The sequence below is a fragment of the Nothobranchius furzeri genome, chromosome 18, assembly GCF_043380555.1.
Source record: "Nothobranchius furzeri strain GRZ-AD chromosome 18, NfurGRZ-RIMD1, whole genome shotgun sequence".
Taxonomy (NCBI): Eukaryota; Metazoa; Chordata; class Actinopteri; order Cyprinodontiformes; family Nothobranchiidae; genus Nothobranchius; species Nothobranchius furzeri.
This window is the reverse complement of record NC_091758.1, coordinates 17,141,014-17,163,754: the sequence shown is the minus strand read 5'-3', so window position 1 is coordinate 17,163,754 and position 22,741 is coordinate 17,141,014. Positions and strand designations below refer to the sequence as shown.

Genomic DNA, 22,741 nt, shown 5'->3' with positions numbered 1-22,741 from the left:
GACCCCTGACCTACAGGACAGGGGCACTTCAGAGGGCCAGTCAGATTTCAGCAGGGGCCAATGCCCCTGTGACCTGTCCCTAGAACCGCCAATGCTCCAAATAAAACATTGGACAGTTTTTAAGCTAAAGCTCTGAGATGGATACCGAAGCCCTCTGAGCTCACCATCAGCTGTCTTTTCAGGCGCTCGTTCTTCTCGGCCTCTGTGAGTCGCTCCTCCTCCTGGCGGTGGTCGTAGATGCCCTGTGTCAGCAGCTCAGCACTGTAGGTGCTGTTATCTTCGCTGTGCTCATGGTCGCTCTCGCTGTCTGAGGAGGAGGAGGAAGAGGCAGCGGCAGGAGCTGAGTTAGGGGGACTCATCACACTTTGCAGCTCCTCCTTCGTCTTTAGGAGATTCTCCTCCACCTCAATAGCCTGGAACAAATGAGGAGATGTCAGGGTGGAGGGCAACTTCTTGCAGCATGCTTACATGCATAGCTCATGAGTTACCTTTTTATTAAATTATGAGTTATGACTCGAGCTTTACAGCTCTAGCATGGGTGGGACACTCACCTTGATGTGCCACGTCTCAGCCTCCTCTTCCTTTGCCTTCTTGGCCTCCTCCAGGACGGAGATCTTGGCGGTGTACTCGGCCAGCTCTGCAGCCTGTAGGAGAACAACACAGATCAAAACTCTGAGCCCAGAGCATATTTACCTTTTCACCCCTCAGACCCGTTTACAGGAAGTGATCTCATCATCTTATGAGTAAAGAAGGAAGAGAAAACCTGATATCCAAGTTTACGCAACAAAAAAACAACAATTTTCCCAGGTTACTCCCATTTGTTACATTTAAATGTTCAAAATATTATTTTTTAACTTTTTAAGCTAAGAACGGTCCTGTAACAGAATGAAATGACTGTTTTCCACCTAAAAGTCATTTCCCCCCTCTCCTCAGCAAGAACTAATCTGCATGAGATATTGCTCAAGGTCTCATGCTCTGCTTCTTAACTGTTTCCTTTCCAGCCCAAGAGTAGAATGAAGACAAAGGACTCTTTCTTTTTAATAAATCAAAGAACTCTATTTTAATAAGCTAATCAAACAAAGTGTTAGTCAATAAAAAATGTGAACCAATTCATGAAATGAAAATATTAATTACTTGATATTATAATCTTATAGAATATCATAAGTAATATAACTTTAAATGTTTCCACTAGAGACTTCCACTATGTTTATGTTTATGTATTTAGCAGACGCTTTTGTCCAAAGCGACTTACAAGTGATAATCGGCATGTTGCCCTTGAGGCTAACAACAACAATAACAACAACTTGACATCAATCATGGAGAGGAGGGAACAAGGAGTGGACAGTAGAGAGGGGGGACGGGTGCAGGGAGGGTGCTAGTTAAGAAGATGCTCTCTGAAGAGCAGGGTCTTCAGGAGATTCTTGAAAATTGAATAGGAAGCCACTGTTCTGGTAGTGATTGATAGGTCATTCCACATTTGTGGAACGATGCATGAGAAGAGTCTGGATTGTCCTGAGCGTGGTGTAGGCACTGCTAGCCGACGATCCTGATGTGACCGGAGCGGCCAGGCTGAGACGTAAGCCTTTGCAAAAGGATTCAGGTAGATGGGAGCCGTACCATCTCGGACTTTGTATGCTAGTGTTAGCAATTAGAATTTGATGCGTGCTGCTAGCGGTAGCCAGTGGAGCTCAATAAACAGAGGGTGCTCTTTTAGGCTGATTGAAGACCAGACGCGCCGCTGCAATCTGGACCATTTGAAGAGGTCTCACAGTACAGGCTGGAAGACCAGTTAGAAGGGCATTGCAGTAATCGAGGCGGGAGATGACAGTAGATTGCACCAGGAGCTGGGTGGCATGTTGTGTTAGGTATGGTCTGATCTTTCGTATGTTATACAGCGCAAAGCGGCATGAACGGGCAACAGAGGCAACATGATCTTTAAAGGTCAGGTGTTCATCAATCACAACACCCAGATTTCGAACTGCCTTTGAAGGAGCCAGAGATAGGAAGTCATTCTGGATTGAGATATTGTGCTGTATGGATGGTTTTGCTGGGATGACAAGTAGTTCAGTTACACGTAAGGTTAAGCCACATGACACATTGCTTTTACTGATCCAATCAGAATCTTCCAGATCTGATGGAGGCGTGGTTTTGGTGGTGCTTGGTAAAGCTGTCCCTTTTTGATTCGACCGTAAATCAAAACATCCAAATTATAAAACTATGCCCACATCATCTTAAACTACAGTTCAAAGCTTTCTAGAGAAGTTGTTGGAGCGGCCAATCCGTAACTTCCTCTTCAGCTGAAAGAACCAACGACAAGCTGGATAAATCTGTTGCTGTTCCACCAAGCAACGGTTCCTTTCAGAATAAAAGCTGAACTCACTGACCCTCAGGGTCCATCTGACACTGTCAACCAACTGTCGCTTTTTACCTGGAGACAATCCAAAGACTAGTCTGTCGTACTGCTGACGCTGTTTCATCGGCTCCGGTACCGAAGGGGGGGTCCGAGGACCTGGCATTCTGGATCTGTACGGAGGTCTCATCCTAAGGGTATGTGTGGAGCGACAAAATGGCGTCTCATGTGTTTATAAATCTCCTAACCAAAGATTAGCACGAAAACATCATCTTCACTCCCATCAGAACTAATCGTTTCTCCGGATTTGCTGGTTCTGAACAACATTCCACACTACACCATTCTCCGTCTCACTTCACCTTAGTTACACCATACATTTAGTGTTTAAAGTTAGTCCAGTTTTAATTAGTTTAGTAATAAATCTTTAAACTTTTAAAACTTGACTCTCTTTCTTTTGTCTCTGAGTTAATACGAAGTGGTTACATAATCCCTGCAATATAAAGTTCCAATCTTCTGGTTTAAGTTATCCAAAGATCCATAAGATTGATTTCATATTTACTATGGAATCTCACATTTTATGGTTCATTAAATAATATGTAAATTTAATCGTTACAGTCCAATAAAACTTTTGTTGGAGCTATTTATACTTTATTTGTGTTATTTTTGTGTAATTCTTTAAATTTGTGATTAGTTGACTTTGTATTTTTTGAAGCATTTATAAAGTTTATTTGTAGATTAATAGTTGTTTGGTTTGTAGTTCGTTTTGTTGTTTACCTTTGTAAGTCAGTCAGGAAAATTCACCGGGTCATTTTGTATAAGTAGGCACTGGTATAGGACCAGCATGCACTGGGGTGGGCGTACGTTTTTTTACCAGAGCAGGAAAAGCAGCAGGAAACAATGGAAAACAGGATCTGTTTTATTGCTTGCCAATCTGGAAAATAAACCTTGAAGAAAACACAGCTTTCAAGTTTGGACTTTGAACTTATTCTGCCCGAAACGTTACCACAGTGCAGCAGTGGCTTTTAAAGTTGGAAAAATGAGGTGAGTTGACAAACAAAGGAACCACCACTACAACTTTTGATTTTGAATAGTTGGCACGGTAATATGAAATAGCTATAAAGCAGTTGTTTGTGTCTTGCTGAGAGCAGCAACGACTTTTTCATCACGCATTGGAGATCCTGACTCATGCTGAAGAATGTTGAAGCTGCAGCTAAAGCAGCTAATGTGTGTTTACAATTAATCAGGACTTGTTCACTTGTGCGCCGTACACTCACCAGCTGCTCCTGGCTCTTCATCTGCTCCTCGGCTTGCCTGGCCAGCTCCTCCTTGGCAATTATGGCCTCCATCCTCTCAGCCTCCAGCCGAGCAGCCTCCTGCTCCACCCTCCTCCTCTCCTCCTCCAGCCTCATGGCCCGCTCCAGCTGCTCCTGAAGCTCTGCAGGACCGAGTCGGCACACAGGAGAATCTGTTATGCTCTATGTGGTGCATTCAGGACGGGAACCTCTGATCTGCTTCGGTTTTGATGACTTTTCATTTCAAGTCTTGTTTCTTCTTTCAGCCACTTTGGAAAACTTTAAAAGCAACTGTCTGAAACTTTAACGGGTGTTTTAGTTTTATCTGTACAAACAAAAATGCATGCTGCCATGATTTCATATCACAGAACATTTCTCATTCATTAACAAATAAGTTTCTTTAGACATTTTTAGTTGGAACTATGTGATGGAAATGACCTTCACTAACAGCTAGAAACATTTTAATGTTCAGTGTTTTAGATGATGAGTGAGCAGCAGAGGGCAGTAGAGTTGTTTACTTTCAACCGTTTACAGCAGGGTTTCTCAACCTTTTTCAGCTAAACACCCCCCCAAGTCATGCTGAAATCCCTTACTGCCCTAGCCTGGCCTGCTAGGCACCTCCTCTGTTCAATTCTGCACAGAGGAAGAGTCTGGGAACTCTCCAATTCAAATAACACCACCCCTTGAGAATTCTAACCAAGCCAATCAGTGCTGAGTCTATCACACACCACAACGCCGTGTTTGCTGCGGCTCGTTCCTTTGTTCTAAATTATTTGAACATGTCTTTAAAAGTACAAGTAGAAGCGCTAAAAGCATTTCTTCTAAACAAAGATGTTTGCGCTGTCGCCAAACTCCCATTTTTACTACAGCTAAAAAAAACTACAGCGTCGCGGACGTCACACACAGCGATGCTCAGCTTCTCATAAACAACAAAGACAACAGCGGAGTTCGCTGCGGCTTTTTCCTCTGTTCTAAATGACTCAGATGTTCTTTACTACAACTAGAAATCTACCGCATCGTGCGGTACAGTCGGGATTTCCGTCTTTTTTCTGATTGGTCATTTTTTTAGCTGCCTAGTCCCGCCCCTCAAGTGCCTTTCTGCCTGTGAGTTACCAGACTTATCCTCTGTTCAGAATTAAACAGAGGACGAGTCTGGCAGGCCAGGCTATTACTGCCCACCAATGTCCCATGCAGAGAAACGGAAAGTTTTTTGATACAAAAACCATAATTAAAAATAAAAAAATTCAGCCTTGAGTTTGAAACAGCTTCATACAAATATGTCATAAAAAAAAGTATCATAAAAATTTTTTTTTGCTATTAGCAACAAGATATAGTAGCAAGCTAATAATCCTCGGTCCAGTAAATTCGAGCTTCAAGCAAACATACTGCTAATGCTACCTCTCTTAGAGGGTCTCTCTTTAATTACCTGAAAATAGTTCAGTTTCTTTGAAGCTTTGTCTGGATGCATTTTGGACAAGTGCTCCTTAAGCCGGGAGGGTTTCATCGCTTCGTTTTGTAAAACTTGTTCACAAAGCAGGCACATGAGGAGTTGTGGATTCGTGGGTGAAGGAATAAATCCATACCGAAGGTAGTCCACATTGTACTGTCAACACTTCTTTTTTTTTTTGAGCCATTGTCTGTTATGAATGTCCTGTATCGCTAGCGCCCACCATTAGCATCTCAGCGCCCCCTTCAGTTGCAAAAAACTTTCACCGCCCCCTTATATAGTCTGAATGCCCACTGGGGGGGCGCTACAGCCCCCGTTGAGAAACCCTGGTTTACAGGAACAATAAAAATGAACCTTTGGCATAAATAGAGCAAACATAAAATTATCCCATATCAGAAAAATAAAGAAGAACCTGGTGTATTTGTGACAGAGGAGGATCAAGTACAGGCCATCAAGGGGCCACAACATTAAAGCTGCTTTCCAGAGTTTTCTTCAGAAATGATGCATGATTTTTCAGAAATCCGTAAAAGTGATTATCTTTTCATGTACTGTGATAAAATGTAAGCAATACGTCTTTATTTTATTTTATTTTTGCTAAGCACGTCCCCTGCCCTGCAGAGCTCTATGCAATAGGAAACTGAGCGTCGACCAGAACTAACCAATAGCGTTAGACTACCACTTACTTGCTTCAAATTTAAGGAATACCTTGGCTGATGCAGAGTTGACGAATTTTTCATGGACAAGAAAGTCTTTAAAATATAAATATATGACAACACAACAGACATGAGAATAATACTTGTAAAACTGCGTTTTTTAGCTCCGTTTGTCGGCTAAGAAGCACATTTATAAACAAGAAACGTGAAGTCGCCATCTTAAAAAAATAGAGCGACATACTTTTTGTGTGATATGCTTGTCTGCCACTAGATGGTGTCATCAAATAAGAGAAATACTCCAGAAAGAGACTTGAATAGGGAGTCTATACATAGGAATCACAGGTCCCTTACTGCCAAAAAATTAACGGGAGTCTATAGAGGGAAAATGTTTTGATCCAGTTTGATATGCACCATGGATTTAACACATGATATCTGCAAACACATTTGATGCCAAGAAATAGCTCATTTTCAACAGGCAGCAAAATTAGTTTTAGCACTGGGAATCGATACTAACCGCAGTCCATTCCTCATCTATATGCGCTAGACATATTCTTTTACTATGTAAGATTCTCTTCAGAGTCCATTACACAAATTCATGATTGGCAAAAATTTACCCCGAGGTGAAGGATTGCTGCAATAGATGTAACCTCGCGCCTGCTAACCATATGCAAATGTTCTGGTCTTGTTCAAAATTAACCAACTTTTGGAAGCAAGTGTTCAACACATTTTCTATGGTTTTTCAATTGTCTATGGTCCCAGAGATATGCATAGCCCTATTTTGGACTGCCCTGGACAGCCCAGAATATGCCCCTCTGGGGAGGTGGCGGGTGATGGCGTTCACAACCCTTGTAGCCAGACGTCTCATTCTGCTCAACTGGAAGCAACCCCACCCGTCCACTCATAGCCAATGGCTTAAAGATGTACTAATACACATACAACTGGAAAAGATCAGATATTCCCTATCAGGTCGAGTAGGATTGTTTAAGAAAATCTGTCAACCATTTCTTGATCATTTGGACAGATCTGCGATCATGCAAAAAGAGAATGAACCAAGATGACCAGGATGGGCCAAAAAGGGGAAAAAAAAGGAAAAATAAAGAAAAAGAACCAGGAAAGAAAGATTGATATGGGCGTCTCCCCCACCCCCCTCCTTTTATTTTTTATTATTTTAATTTTTTTTATGCTTTGTTTTGTTTTGTTTAAGTATCTAGGGAAAGGAAAGTTATTAGTTAACTTACTGCAATTTGGACTGCACGATGCATCATTGGAGCAATGTGAATAATATGTGCAACAAATGTAAACTGTCATTTATGTGTTCTAAAGCAAAAAAAAAATCAATAAAAAAAAGATTTTAAAAAGTAGTTTTAGGTTTTGTGTGAAAACACGTGTAGGACTCCAAATGCTTGTCTCACCAAACTAACGTCATCGAACGAGGCACAGAGAAGAAAAATGTCTGTGAGTAGGGATGGTAGGGATGCAACAATACCACTTTTTCCCTCTGGGGAACGCCGGAGAGAACCGGAAGGGGAGGAGGGCCAAGTATTTGTCTCATTAGTGCCACTAGTGTCTGCACTTGGAATTGCACCCACATGTAATCTCAGGACAGGGGCACTTCAGAGGATCAGATTTCAGCAGGGGCCAATTCCCCTGTGGCCCCGCCTCTGATTCAGACTTAATGTGAGATGTGGTTCTTCTCACCTCTCTCTGCTCTCTTGGTCGTCTCTTCAAACTGGTTGAGCTTCATCATCAGCTCCTGCTTTTCTCTTTCCATCTGCTCTTTCTCCTTCTCAATGGCCTCCCTCCTCTTCTTCTCACTGTCCAGCTGATCTCTACAGGACACACACACGCACACACGCACACACACACACACACACACACACACACACACACACACACACACACACACACACACACACACACACACACACACACACACACACACACACACACACGCACACACACGCACACACGCACACACACGCACACACACACACGCACACACGCACACACACGCACACACACACACACACACACACACACACACACACACACACACACACACACACACAATAACTCCATTTCACCCTTGTCAGTCCACGTCCCTGACCTAAATTATGGGCATTCTTCATCTTGACCCACCTCTCCATCTTTTTCTGGAGCCTCTCCTGTTTGGCCTGAGCCTTCATCTGTTGAACCTCGATGGTGTCGGCCTTGCGACGGCGAATGTACTGGGCGTGGTTGCCCATGCAGAGCTGCAGGATGCCCTTGTTGACCCGGAGTCGAGGAGCGTAGAATACAAAGTCCTTCAATAACAAATGGAAAATAGCTTTGCTATGGTGGGTCTGTGATTTATAACATGCCAAATTCATACATTCATGCATAACAGGATTTGTTTTTACATTCATGGTAAATACCTACAGGAGCTTTCTTATCTATGGGCTTGATAACAAATTTCTTGTCATTGAAAGAAATGTTCCTGATTTCACTCCATGGAAACCCGATCTTTGGAGTGAGCCTGAAAAACAGAAAGGAGGCAATGAAAAGAGCACGAACGCACCAGTTTAACCCTTTAAAGCTACAGAGTTTTCCCTCTTTTGGGAATTTCGTGTAACATTTTAGAAATCCGTAAAAGTATTGTGATATTATGAAGGCAATACATCTTATTTTCTAAGCCTGTCCCTCGTCCCATAGAGCCCCATGCAATTTGAACTGAGGACCACTCAGCATTAACTAATAGTGTTCGACATCCGCTGACATTCAGACGTCAATCACAGAGCATGTGGGAGCATTTGAGGACGTCCCTAGACACATGCAGATTTGGAGACATTTCTCATGGACAAGTAACTCTTTAAAATGAAGGAATAAACAGCACAACGTGAACATATCTCTGTGTGCCGGCTAGAGCCGTGTGTTCACGAACGAGAGGCGTTGATTTAAAGGCACAGTCCGCAACTTTTACACCTTAAAATCAAGGTCAAAGAGATTTGATTTCATGAGTGACGTTACGCAGCAAGCCTAAAGAGGGCGACAGAGAGCATATAGCCACAAGGTTCAGGAATGTGTCTTTAATCCATAAATCTGGAAGTGCTGAGAATGACTTAAGGTGCAATACATGTGTCTGCTTCTAGATGAGGCCGCCAAATAAAAAAAAACTCCAGATTTCTGCTTTGCTATAGGTGAACCACTTGCTTGGTAGACCCCCATTGAGCCTCATATTGAAAATGATAAGTGCCTGTATTTATAAAGCGCCTTCCACAGTCCTATGACCCCCCCACCACCACAAGGAACCTTGCACCATAGTCAGTCATTCACCCCTTCACACACTGATGGTGATGGGCTCCATTGTAGCCAGAGCTTCCCTGGGCTCACTGACAGCCTGTCCTTCCGACCAGCAGGCAAGGAGGGGGAAGTGTCTTGCCCAAGGACATAAAAACTGCAACAGACTGAGTGGGGCTTAAACCTGCAACCCTATGGTGAAGGAGTGAGCACTTAATTCCTCTATCACATTCACACTGAAGAGGAGAGAAGGAAGAGTGGGGTCTAGTTGTTTTTAATTGTTTAGTTTCCCTCCACACAACAAAGCACGCAGTTATTTATTAGATCCTTTGTCTTTTTGACTTCATGATGTTGGTGAGGATTTACTCAGGCTGAGATTTAGACACAAACTAAAAATGATGATGCTTAATCTTCTGGCTTGTTATCGGCTCTCAGCTCAGAGTCAAAACGTCCACTGATGTAGTGAAAATCTGCTGGCTGACTAATACATGTCAGGATGGTTGTTACTCACTCTGGGACTCATCCAAATCCCAAACTCTCCAAAACTATGTCAAACTGGAACAATTAGTTCAATCCCCCAGTCTGTGTGTGTGTGTGTGTGTGTGTGTGTGTGTGTGTGTGTGCGTGCGTGCGTGCGTGCGTGCGTGCGTGCGTGCGTGTGTGTGTGTGTGTGTGTGTGTGTGTGTGTGTGTGTGTGTGTGCGTGCGTGCGTGCGTGCGTGCGTGCGTGTGTGTGTGTGTGTGTGTGTGTGTGTGTGTGCGCGTGTGTGTGTGTGTGTGTGTGTGTGTGTGTCAGGGGTAAACACATGCTGTAGTGGCATGGGTCAATGGCCCCCTATAAACATGATCCATGTGATCAGTTGTGTGATTTAAAGCTGGACTGGGGGGACAGGGAGGACAGCTGGGGTCGATGACTGAGGTTTGAGTGCCCTCGTGTCCACAGCTGTAGATGGTCAGGTCTGGGAGCATTCCATTTCTGTTACCTCAGCCATAACATAGTCTAGTATTGATGGAGGTGAGCTGAGTGTTTCACCTGTCCTCCTTGGCGTAGATGTTGAGCCCCAGAGCGTCCACACCCAGCCACAGATCAGTGCCCTTCTTGTTCTTAATCTCAAAGTAGTTGATCCCAAACATCTCCAGGTCCTGGGCGATCTTTAGGTACTCGACTATGGCCTCTTCCCTGTTCAGACAAAGGATCACAATGGGCTCCTGTTTGTGTTTGACCTCAGTGAGCACATATTCAGATTAATACCACAAACAGCTGATCAACAGTCCTGTAGAGACTTGATCTTGAGACATAAAGGCAGACAGAAGCTGGTTTGTGTAGAAATGTGTTTCAGGTAACCTTTTAGAAACGACAAAACTTGTGAAGAAATCCCAGTTTTCTGAATTTTCTCTTACTTGAGCATGGATCTGTGCTCCTCGTGCCAAACCTGGATCCTGTCTTCCCACTGATCCTTGGACAGCTTGTGTTGATCCAGCACTCTGAGAGGAGAGACAGGCTGTCAGGAAGCCACTCTTCTGAAAATGTGACCAGTCTGTGTCTACACACGGACTTCAGTCAAACACCAACGACTTCGTTTCTAGCAGAATTTAGCTCAGAAACTTTTTTGTTGGCTGATTTATGGAGATTTGGCTGAATGGATTAAAAGTTAGATTTTTCTGTTTGTGTAAAGAAAAACAAACAGATTCTACTTCTTAAAGTACCTCTACTTTTATATTTTATTTATGAGTAAGTGGACTTAAAGTGAAAGTGTGTATTTTTCCTGGCAATGGGGGGCAGTAGATATCTAAATCGCTGAAAGCAAGCAGTATTTTTGTGTTGGAGTAAGACATTAACAACAGATGCCCATTAAGGTCAAAAAGCCCTGGGGAGTGCTAACTTTAGCAAAATAACAAGCGTATCAGACTCCCTTTCATCACAGGGAACAAGTGAAGAGGTAAATATGTAGAACAACATTTAAGAATGACGAAAGTTTTGTAACCGTTTGTTACAAATCAGTAAATGCATTTTGTCCTCGTGGGCTCCCGTAGAAAGAAACATGGCATCTAATATGGCATCACCCAGAGACTTAGGGGTGTTTCTCAATGTCAAGGCACCTGGCCTTACGAGGCGATGTCTTGCGAGGCCAGGCTCCTTGCTTGTGAGGACACTGTCCTTCCTTAGTCAAAGAAAACGGTTACCGTAAATGGAACAGACTTGCATCTTGTGACCGCGGCTTCCACGGCAGTCCCGTAACGTCATGTGACACGAGAGATAAAGTTATATTTTTCACGTAGTAGTTTCAATTTAAATGTATAACGAGCCTTTTACTTTTTAAATTGTGTATATGTTTGTTAAATTAAATATGTAAGTGAGTTACTACCCGCTAGCCACAGAAGCTTCAACTAATAAGCAACTAACCGACCATAGATAACTTCTTTGGATCTAAAAAAAAACATTTCAAATGAGTTGACTCATTTTTAAACTTGAAATTTGCCCCTGAAGTAGCTGCCGGCTTCTGATCAGTCATCCTTTTGAAAATACTGCGGTGTATTCAGGATAATTTTTGACCAAGGCTAGGCTACAAGACACCTCTTGTGTATCCTTGCTAGCTAAACGGCTAACAAATGGAGAACACACGCCTCGGTAGAACATGAACATTGGAACACATCTTGGCGGCTCCTGATGACGTATCTCCTAGATAACCGGGGGGGGGCAAGACATCAAGGCGAGGTTCCTTGGCATTGAGAAACACCCTTGGACCCGCTCCTATGTATTTTAGACCTGATTTTTATGGTTATATGTTACGTACCCACCAATATTTTTCAACAACTGGGCATTATTTAATTCATTTTCAACAACATTTTGATGGATATTTCCAGAAATTAATGGTGAAAACTGCACATTGTCTCTTTAAAGTCAACTTTATTTATACATTTGCAGTGCTGTCTAGTAGGAATGAATGCCTTGCAAGTCGTTCTCTGGGGAAAGAAGCTCTAATGTGCCTGTTTGAGATTGGAGGAATCAGCTGGAGGAGAAAGTCGCTTCAGACGGCAGGATTTGGACTTTCATTTCCCTACATTTGGACATCTCGCCTCTGATTGGAGTTGGAAATGCTAACAGTTAGCTTCTGCTAGTCAAGACGTTCTTTGCTGCCTCCAGGCCGCTAAACCAACAACAGCCTTCCCTGTCATGAGTCAAAACTATCAACTTATAAATACTGGACAATTAATTTCCATAGACTCCAATAACACATTTTGAGGCCAAATGGGAAGTGGCCACCACCGCCATTTTGACCGTGTCACAGGTTCCGTCAAGCCCAGACAATTCCACAAAAGGGAAGAGAGGTGGAGCTGAGGGTTGGGCTGTAAGGCTGGGATCAACTGACGACACCCGGTCGAACTAGCTACAAGCTAACCTGAAGCTAACCCAAAGCTAATGCAGAGGTGGGAGCTAAGCTAACGGAGGTAGCAACCTAGCTACAACCGGAGTTAACTGTGCACACCAGAGCTTCTGAGTCAGTGATACGCCGGGCTGACCGCTGGGTAAAACCGGGTGGAACACAGAGGTCTCCCAAAAGCTGCTGAGAGGCCGGCAGCCCGCACAGCAGGCCGAAGCCGCGATCAGACAGAGATGCGCCGAGCTGCGGGAGGGGAGAACCGGATGGAAAACATCGGTCTCCCGAGAGCTCCACAAGCCGATAGTCGGAACCCAGCTCCACCAACATGTTATATTTCAACCCATTTTCTAAAGTGCAGCATTATGTTAAAGGCACTGGGTTTTACCCTATTACATTTAAATTTCATGGTTAAACAGTACATGTTAAAATCTAAGCTCAGCTCGGCAGTGACCTAAAATACATAAATATAATTTTACTTACCAAAAAAAATGAAGTGGAGACTCCTAAGCAATTAATGCCACAGCAAGTCATTTTGTCCAACAATTGCACAAAAAATATCCAAAACAAAATACACAAACACGGAGACTCAAAATCCCGGAACAGTTTCCAAGCCAGACCGAGGCTCTACTGAGGCCTTTCCACGGAGCTAGCTCTGCGGTCACGTGGGTCTGATGCTCATTAATTATACAGAATTTTAGAGAGGGTGCTCGCTGCGGAACCACAAAGGCGGAGCTGCACCAGAGGGTGGAGCTGCACTAGAGTCAGCTCCGCCCATTCCTGCTCCTAATTGGTGCAGGCAGACTCGCCTCTGCTGAGACGGTCCTTGTTGCAGCAAAAGCACAAAGGTGGAGCTGCCGCTCCCGGCCGTTCCAAGTGACTCCAACTTCGGCTTAATGGCTGTAAGTAACCTAACTTAAAATAAACACAATTAAAGTTATTTATTTAAACGTTTATTTTGCAATGTGCGGTAAATTTGGCTCAAATTGCACTCGGTACTTATGCTAACATAGCTAGTAGGGTAGACTTCAAGGTTATCGAAAACGAATTTAAACTGTAACGCGCGTACACAAAACTAACTAACTGTATTTATTGAAATAATGGGCTTAGTTTTTGTTTCATAAAGTATGTCATAAAGTCTAAGAATTATTTCTATGTCACTCCCTGCCTACGGCGCGTTGTCACCAGAAACAGATGCGATCATCTGTTGTGCCTTTTTGGTTAGCACGCTTTGATAAAATCAACAGAACGGAAAAGTTTGATAAAAGTCCATCGACTCACTCCCTTTCAAGGCAAAGAAAAGACGTCTTAGCTATTGGAACGATGATTAAACACGCACTAGTCTTCAGAAACAACTTTATAACCGGTGAGTTATGGCTAACAAACAAGCTAACATTACAACTGTAAACTGCAAATCATAGCAATGGGAGCCAGCCGAAGCGGTGTACGCTGGTTTAGGTTGTGTGTGTGTATATGCTAAATTGATGAAAAATAATCCCTCTATTTTTTCTGGTTGTTGGGTGGTTTTCACTCGGTAGTACTGCATTATTCCAACACGTCAGAGAAGTCAGTGTGCTGATTGTGTAGCTGCGGTTACACATCATGTAAGCAAAGGTTGAGAGAAAGCGTCACAGGATTATTTGGGATTATTTATGACTAAGAGTATGTGCAAAATAACCTAAAGCATTGTGGTAGTCATGGTAGCTTGGCTTTAGTTTTATTGTGTTGCCAGTCAGTGTTTTTTTTAATAGAATTGTAGCACCTGCATTAATTGTTTGGCGTTTTAACGCACAGGTGCTGTTATTGTGTTTACTGAATTTGAACGTTACTCTGCCATACATCGTTTGTACTTGCCTGATTACAGTTCTTAAAAAGCATAATCATTTTCTGAGTTTTTATACTATTTTTTAGTCTTTTCCCTGTACACATCTTGTTTAAAGAAGACAGAAACAATCAAAACTAAACTACCTATCGAATGGTATAAAGTAATTAAAACTAAAATTGAATTTAAAATTTTTATTCAAAACTAAATAAAATTTTAATCTAATGACAATTTTAAAAGTATTTTATAACCCTGGTAGACTTTCCCAGTGCACTTGTTTAACACAAAATAAATTAAAACCAAATTAAATGTGCTCAGTGTGTGTATTCTGATATTTAATTTTTTTCTTCATATTTTAGAATGTTCTTGTGTGTGTATGACTTTCACAGATGCATCAAACAATACTGAGGAGAGGGCAGGATCCTCTTCAGTCTATCAAGCGATGCAGCGATTGTTGCAGCAACATTCACTGCACTTTCTGTAAAATGACATATGCTGATTTTTACAAGGTTAAATACCATGTACAGAATCATGTGAGCATTGCTGTAAAACATGAAGGTATGTATGCAGTGTTTTAAATTTCTCCAGTAATTTATTTACTATTCCCTACTTTGTATGAGTGAGTTTCCAATATGAATGTTTAGTCATTTATTTTATGTCAGTTTCTTCTTTTTTATTATCAATAAATAACATAAGGCAAGGCTAGTAGTTTTATATAAGTACTTGATCTGGTATCGGGTGAAGTCTGTTGTGCTACTTTGCATGAAGCATCACCGTACACAAGACAGTTAATCAATCTGCTCTCTTTTCACTTTAGATTATGTCATCTTAAAATGCAGCCTGGGCTGTAGGGAAATGGCACATTATCATTGTTGTTACTGTCCGTCAACGATTCTGCGGAGAATGGCATTTGTGAAACATCTTGCTATATGTAAGGAGAAATTATCACGTCCTCCACCACCGGCACAGACAGCACCTCCTCCATCAGCACAGACAAGACCTCCACAGACAGGACCTCCTCCTCCATCGGCACAGACAAGACCTCCACAGACAGGACCTCCTCCTCCATCGGCACAGACAAGACCTCCACAGACAGGACCTCCTCCTCCACAGACAGGACCTCCTCCTCCACAGACAGGACCTCCTCCTCCACAGACAGGACCTCCTCCTCCATCGGCACAGACAGCACCTTCTCCATCGGCACAGACAGCACCTTCTCCATCAGCACAGACAAGACCTCCACAGACAGGACCTCCTCCTCCACAGACAGGACCTCCTCCTCCACAGACAGGACCTCCTCCTCCATCGGCACAGACAGCACCTTCTCCATCAGCACAGACAAGACCTCCACAGACAGGACCTCCTCCTCCATCGGCACAGACAAGACCTCCACAGACAGGACCTCCTCCTCCATCGGCACAGACAAGACCTCCACAGACAGGACCTCCTCCTCCACAGACAGGACCTCCTCCTCCACAGACAGCACCTCCTCCTCCATCGGCACAGACAGCACCTCCTCCATCGGCACAGACAAGACCTCCTCCATCGGCACAGACAGGACCTCCTCCTCCATCGGCACAGACAGCACCTCCTCCATCAGCACAGACAAGACCTCCTCCTCCACAGACAGGACCTCCTCCTCCATCGGCACAGACAGCACCTCCTCCTTCACCACAGGCAGGACCGTCGTCATCCTCATCATCCTCACGACGATTAAAGGTCCGCCAGCCGGTGAAAGTGACATGCAGCCATTGCGGCATCACATTAAATAAAAAGAACTTGCAGGTGCATATTAATAGAAAGCACAGGCCAAAGGGACAACAGATATCAGAGACACGACACCTGTCATGTCAGTGTATTGATGCTACAAATGGCATCTTTGCAGTCAACAAATCATTCTTCAAACCATGCTCACCAATACATGTACAGAAAAAAACCTGGGGTACAAGCCAAAAACAAATTTGTGAATTGGATGATTGCAATACTAATTTGGACTTTGCAGTGAGGAGTGGAATTCTGCCATATGAATGCATCCACTTAAAATCATTGACATTTTCTCCCAGATCAGACACCCCCCCCACAATTCTGGAAGAAGAGGTGCTGTCAGACATAGTGTCTGCCAAAATATTTGGGGATGTGAGAAAACAGAGCTGCTTGAACCTCCAGAGCAAATCTGCTGCTGCAGGGGTGCCTCTCTCAGTTGATGTCACAGTTGGAGGGCCGTCCTCAAAAAAGTTCATATCAGTTTTTGAACCCAAAGTGTCATGCTACAGCAGACTGGGAAGGGTAATGGTGGCCTTCGACATGAAAAAGAGGTCATGGCATTGCCCATGTGCCAAACCCAGACTGTTGTGCTTGCACAAAAGTGTGGCTAAATGGCATCTCTTTCAGACAGACAGAGAAATGTTCAAGACCAAAGAGAGTGCCACTGACAGTGGTGATGCTGCTGAGACAAATGAAGAACTGCAGGATGATGCAATACCAGTCGGAGGACAACAATATCCTCCTGGTGACAATGATCTCATGAGAATGGTAAAATACATAATGAAAAACAAAGCTCTACCGGAAAATCTCCCCCAGGATTTGGTCACTGGCTCCCAAACATTAGAGGACATTTCAAAGGACTTGATTCCCAAAGAAACCATATGTGCAGAATGTGGAGGCCAACTTAATGAGCCAGTGCTCATTACAGCACGTGCCAAGCTGGTGGCATACACTGGTGTTGTACATGGTGAGACTAACTTAATCTATATTAACTAAACTACAAGGTTTAATACAAAGTAAACCTAAAGTCTGTGTTGTACACATGCGCAATGAATTACTTGTAGATAACATATAAGACAATATAAAATAAGTCAGTCTCTAACACCTACTTTGTGTCTACCACAATTCTTTCTGATTTCTTCTTCAGGCTTTTCTACATACCGCAGGGAATGTCCCGACTGTGGGCTGATTTATCGATACCAGGAGTGGAGTGATGGGATTCATAATTTCAATGACCATATACTCCTCACTCTTCATCTATGTATTTATCTCCGTAACTCAATTCAGGTAAGCAAAACATGCAAGGAATGCCCTTGTTATTGATTAGAACGTGTACCTAACTCTATATTTTACCGTTCTAGACACACCATGCTGTAAGCCGAGCAATTGAGGTCTTGGAGAAAACTGAAAATCAGACCTTCCCCAGTAAGGCCACAATGCTCCATGCATACATGCATTTTGAAGCCCTGACAGCTCACAGCTACTCATACTCCTGTTATAAGTGTGGATACTATCCACCTGTGGTTATCATGGACCTGCACAGGAAGGGTGTCTTCAATATGCCTAGTGAGTGTCAGAACAAACTGCATGTAAAGAAACTATTTTAATGCTTGATTAATAGAATGCTTGGCTTTACAGCAAGTGAGATGGAGACTCCACCAGCAGACTTTGATGGCAGAGTCAACATCAAAGATTTTTATGACTCTGTGACGTCTCAGATCATTTGTACTGGCTTATTGACAAGTGAGTTGATAACATTTCCAGTAAGAAGAATAATATCAATTCTTGAATACAGTTTAAGACATTCTGTTAAAGAATGACTTTCCATCATTATAGCACCCTAGCTCTCTGATTACATAATGTACATTTTACTACTTATATTTATTGATGTGTGTTTACCCTTACTCCGTGACATGTTTTCTCTTCATTCTACATAGTGGTCAGAAATTAATCTTCTGGAATGATTTATCCAGACAATTTTTGTGTGATTAAGTTACTCTGTTAAACACCAGGTGGTCGTAAGAACCCCTTTCTTGTTTTGCCATCATATCACAACTGGGCACCTTGGATTGGACCAAAATGCAGAGATGGGGACATTGTTTTCAACACTGAGCATGAGAAGTTGCATGCACCAAGGCAGGCTGCTGAGATGTCAGATCTCCAAATGACAGAGGAGAGACTCCAAGATGCCCTTATTAACCTCCGGGTAATTGCTATTTTGTAACTGTTAATTCATCATTGGGACTCAATGACAATGTTATTTATTTTGTTTGTTTTTCCTATGTTGAAATAATAGGTGGACATGGTGCGTAAGCTATGCAAACAATGTGGCATAGATTCTAAAGGTTCTAAGATGGACCTTATTCTCAGACTCCGGGAGGAGATGAAGAACAGGTCGTCATATGATAAGATTTTTGAGAAGGTCTGGGGAGCATCAGGTAGGCTACATCTTTCACTGAAGAGCAGCATGTTATTAGTGTGCAGTGATAAAATCATGCTTCATACAATCTTTATTGTGAGAGGTTTTCAAAAAGTAAACATATGTACATAGTAGCTCAACAGTTGTCACGGGACTTACATCATGGACCACACTGAGTAACACAATACAGACTTATCCATGGCAGTTATTTTGTGTAGCAAAGTTTTGCAATCTCATTAACTCAACTTTTTCATTTCCATAGGTGGCTGGGCAGTTGTTATGTGCCCCTGTGCTGTTGTCTATTCAATAAAATTTAATTTAAGAGCAGAAAGCCCCAGAGACTATGCAGATATTTTGCTCAGCTGGAAGCACTTTCCCAACATTGCCATTTATGATTTTGCGAGGGGACTGGCCACACACACCAACTTGAGGGAACCTGAAAACTTGCCTTTCAGCCCACATGAGGGACGGCTGGCTGAGGCATCCAATGATAATGTAAAGTCAGCTGCTGAAGGAAAGCTGAAGGTCCATTTACCATGGCTAAAAAGTAAAAAAAAGGATGCAGACACAAACTGCCACCCACTCACAGGATCATCGGAACATTATACCTTGTATGATGTTTTCCATGAGAAAAACACAAAGGATCCTAGAGACATCCTTCGAAGAATAGCACTTGTTCCTGAACTGGCTGGCTGGGTCAACAGCCAGTGTGCTGAGCAATTATTTGCAGACATGAGGAAGAACAATTACTTTCTGAATACACTCACACCGTCTGAACACATCTTCATGATGCGCAACATATTGCACCACTACAACACACAATGCAACAACAAGACTGAAGAAAGCATCAAGAAAGTGGTGAGCGAGGATGTCCTGCAGTTGGATCACAATGGGCAGATAGTAATGGGTAATATTATTTACATTCATTAATTCATATTTTTCACTAATTAAAACAAATAACTATCTTTATCATTCTAATATTTTCTTTTACTAAACCCACAGCTGCACAGCCACCCACAGAAGCAGATGTAACAACACAACCCTGTAAGTACAATACTGAGAAGAAATTTCAAAAATCATGCCAACAGTATGTAACAACTTTATGTTTGAAAGGATAGCATGATAAATTCATGGAATTACGTGTTTGTCTCATAAGCATCATAATAAGCTTTTCACAGAGAAGGTTATATGATGACTGTTCAAATGTTTTATTGCCACACTGGCATAAATGTACTCTTCAGACTGTCCAAGCATGTCTGACCTGCTTCCAGGTCTAACACCTAACCAGACATCTGACCAACTGAACAGGAGGATATGGGCTGTTAACCCTCTCCCAGCACAACAGAAATTGGTGATGTATAATTTTGTAGTAATATACATAAATATGTAGTCTACTTTTGTAAATTTTTATTATTATTTTTTCTGTTGTGCTATTTGTGTGTGTAAATGCTTTTTTTCCAGTTGGCGTATGTGTTGGATAAAAACAAAGATCCGTATGAGGACATACTTTCTTATAGCCCAGGACGGACATTAACAAGATGTGATTTCTGGTCTTTGGCCTTTGAAGAGGTTGAAGCACAGGTAATTGTACACTTCCATGCATGTGGTGTACATGATTACATCAGCTTTTAGTAATGACCTTACTTTTCTTTTAACAGATTGCTGATCAGTGCTTTCAAGTCATAACTGCTCTTGGAGCTTCACAGGTCAGCTTGTTTTTGTTCTGTGTGGTATTATTAAGCCTTTGGCAGGGAGGCCTTGTGGCCTTAAGAAGAAATTTCTCACTTCTCATGGAGTTTGTCACAGGCTTTACACAATACATTTTTCCTACATTTTCAAAAAAAAACTGTAGCACTACTAGTTTCTGTCTCTTCAGGGCAAAGACGTCCACACTTTCAGCATCTATTTGGTGGTTACCTGGTTACCACCATTTCACAATGATCCCCTTGCAGCTTTACCTGTAAGTTTCTTTTTAAATTATTGTTTGTGTGTACATATATATATACAGTACTTCTGTGTGTATATGTCATTATTCCAATACACAGGACAATATTGGAACAAAGGACATCATTTTACTCCCTTCGTGGGAGTCCGGGCACTGGATTTTGTGTGTGAGTTAGCAAATTTTCCAAGTGAGATACTTTATTAACATGTATGTGGATGTGTAGCTGTTGATGTGATGTGTATTTGTTTTTCTGTTACATTTGCATTTTTCAACCCATCACTATATTTGTCTCTTTTAGCATGCCATACACACATTCATTTTCTTTTGTAAACTTGTAGTTTTTTGGTTTTTTTGCGTTGTGGTCTCTCAGTTGTTGCATGTCTTAATATCATCTGCATTTCCAGGTACTCAAGCCAAAGTCAAAAGAGATTTTATTTCTAGACTCCATGAACTCTGTAGACTTTGGACTTGGGAGCTACAGAGACATATTCAGGTTTTGTTCTCATTACAAAGCGTTCCGGAGTTTCCAGTCAAATTCTTCAAGAAGTTTTCTACTTCTGCATGGTTTGTTCCAGTTTGAACATGAAAAACAAACTCCAGGCGTTGGATATATCAGTATGTTTTGCTTCTCATATGTCAATATGATGAAGCTACAGTCTACACATCCTCTATTTGAGAACTGTTTTGGTATAACTTAGGTTCTGATTTGGATCCATATAAATAAATGGGTTTGCCTTGGTGGACACTCTTTGAAGTGCCAGTTATTGATAAAGTCACCGCTAAGGAATATAAAACTCCTGGAGTCTGTCACTCATGATGACGGGTATGGCAGTTCCATTCAAGGCCATATGTTCCTCTTTCAGCCAGTTGGGTATGGTTATTTATAAATAATGGTCATCTTATTAGACCAATTCATTTTAAAACCACTGGCTGAAACACAACATGAGGTGGGGTAGTTCTGTTTTAAACCCCAACTCTTTATTTTTTTGACTTGTATGTTTACTTAGTTTTTGGCTTTAGGGCCGTACTGTATGCATTTATATTGTATTGTTGTTTTATGACAGAGTCTTGGCTAATCACATTTCACCAGGCCATTGGAACACTGTAACATTGAGTCAGTTGAAGGTACGGGTTTTTAACATCTTTGCACACAAACCTTTATTATCTGCTGTGGAGTGTGATGAAAGAATAACTATAGATAATATATGTGGTCTTATTATTGACAGGGTGCACCACTGCAGTGGGGAGGGAATGACTGTGGGGCATACATGATGATGGTCAGTGGTCTTACAATTTAAATGCCATGGTCTTTGTGTGTTCTAAATGCAGATTTGTGGATGTACCATTTTGGTTTGAATTTTGTTTTTCAGTATGCCCTCTATGTGACCCTGGACATGCCTTTTGATTTTGCTCAAGTGAGTTTGTATAGTTATTTTTAAAAAATGCACTGCAAGACCTATTTCAATTATATTAAGAACTTTTCACTTTATATATATTATCAGTCAGATATGCCCGTAATCAGGAGTTGGTGGTGCCAACAATTACTGAAGACATTTCCTCTGGCTGGGTATGAATCCTTTGCAGGAAATTTCCAAGATGTGAGTCCCCAGTACATGGGGAGTTTGTAATATATCATGGGAAAAATCTTTTTTGCAATCTTTTCTTTAAAGTCAATTCAGCCCACCAGAGCCGGAAATGATGGAGGTCACCCAAGGAGAGCCCACCCCAACAGAGCCAGACACTATGGAGGTCACCCAAAGAAAAGAAATACAAGTGTGTAGCATCTAGTGAATGTTTATTGTTTTTAAATTGGTTGTTTTATGTATTTGTATTGAATGAAGAGAACATGACTAATTTCATTGTTATTGGAATTCATTATCATTTTGCATATAGGACGTGCCTGTGATGAGAGGCATTATGGTGGCCTGGAACTGGGTGAAGGAAAACCAAAAACACTTTGCTGGAAAGGTTATCCCACCAGACATCATCAGTATGGATGAAGACGACGCAGCAATGGCCATCACAATGCAGGAACTGTTCATGACTACACATGACATGGATAGGGATGAGGATGAAATTCGGTCTCCCTTCATTTTCACCTTCTCAAACAAAGATGATATGGAGTTTTTCATGCATGAAATAAGAGACAAACGAGATATCCGTGTGTCTTGCATGTGCAACACAGATTAGTACTTGGTGTTTTGCTGTTTGGTTTAGTTTACCAATCTGTCATCAATAACATGTAAAATAAAATCATCAACATCTCAGTCATTAATTCATCTTCAATGTCTGTTATCGTCACTAGGGCTATGGGGGAGCTGGATTATGTCTCAGATTTAGAAAGGCAGGCTACACGCACATATGCATATATATATATAAACACATATATATACA

The 22,741-nt window shown here is 42.1% G+C and overlaps 2 protein-coding genes across 12 annotated transcripts in view; one reads left to right on the top strand and one right to left on the bottom strand.

The window, feature by feature from the left end:
- Positions 1-22,741, bottom strand: part of ezra (ezrin a) — a 31,372-nt gene that overhangs the window by 3,484 nt on the left and 5,147 nt on the right. The window contains exons 5-12 of the mRNA XM_015969347.3: positions 10,419-10,502; positions 10,051-10,197; positions 8,161-8,257; positions 7,882-8,045; positions 7,441-7,571; positions 3,625-3,785; positions 552-644; positions 165-413 (exon numbers count right to left, since the gene is read on the bottom strand). Of these exons, the coding sequence (XP_015824833.3) occupies positions 165-413; positions 552-644; positions 3,625-3,785; positions 7,441-7,571; positions 7,882-8,045; positions 8,161-8,257; positions 10,051-10,197; positions 10,419-10,502 (1,126 nt within the window). The remainder of the gene's footprint in view (positions 1-164; positions 414-551; positions 645-3,624; positions 3,786-7,440; positions 7,572-7,881; positions 8,046-8,160; positions 8,258-10,050; positions 10,198-10,418; positions 10,503-22,741) is intronic.
- Positions 13,161-22,618, top strand: LOC129159196 (uncharacterized). Of its 11 annotated transcripts, XR_011517239.1 has the most exons (21): positions 13,161-13,299; positions 14,609-14,777; positions 15,037-16,950; positions 17,131-17,270; positions 17,345-17,549; positions 17,622-17,726; positions 17,996-18,189; positions 18,280-18,421; positions 18,665-19,309; positions 19,405-19,446; positions 19,644-19,753; positions 19,864-19,983; positions 20,061-20,108; positions 20,279-20,362; positions 20,448-20,513; positions 21,412-21,472; positions 21,574-21,624; positions 21,718-21,762; positions 21,850-21,914; positions 22,018-22,120; positions 22,241-22,618. XR_011517239.1 is itself a non-coding variant. In XM_070547017.1 (20 exons), the coding sequence occupies exons 1-20, from the start codon at positions 13,294-13,296 to the stop codon at positions 22,535-22,537; spliced, it is 4,752 nt and encodes a 1,583-aa protein (XP_070403118.1). In that variant the 5' UTR covers positions 13,161-13,293; the 3' UTR covers positions 22,538-22,618. The 11 variants fall into 11 exon arrangements, 4 of the variants coding, with proteins under 4 accessions (XP_070403118.1, XP_070403117.1, XP_070403119.1 ...); XR_011517241.1 differs by lacking the exon at positions 20,448-20,513; XR_011517237.1 differs by having other exon boundaries at positions 20,279-20,534.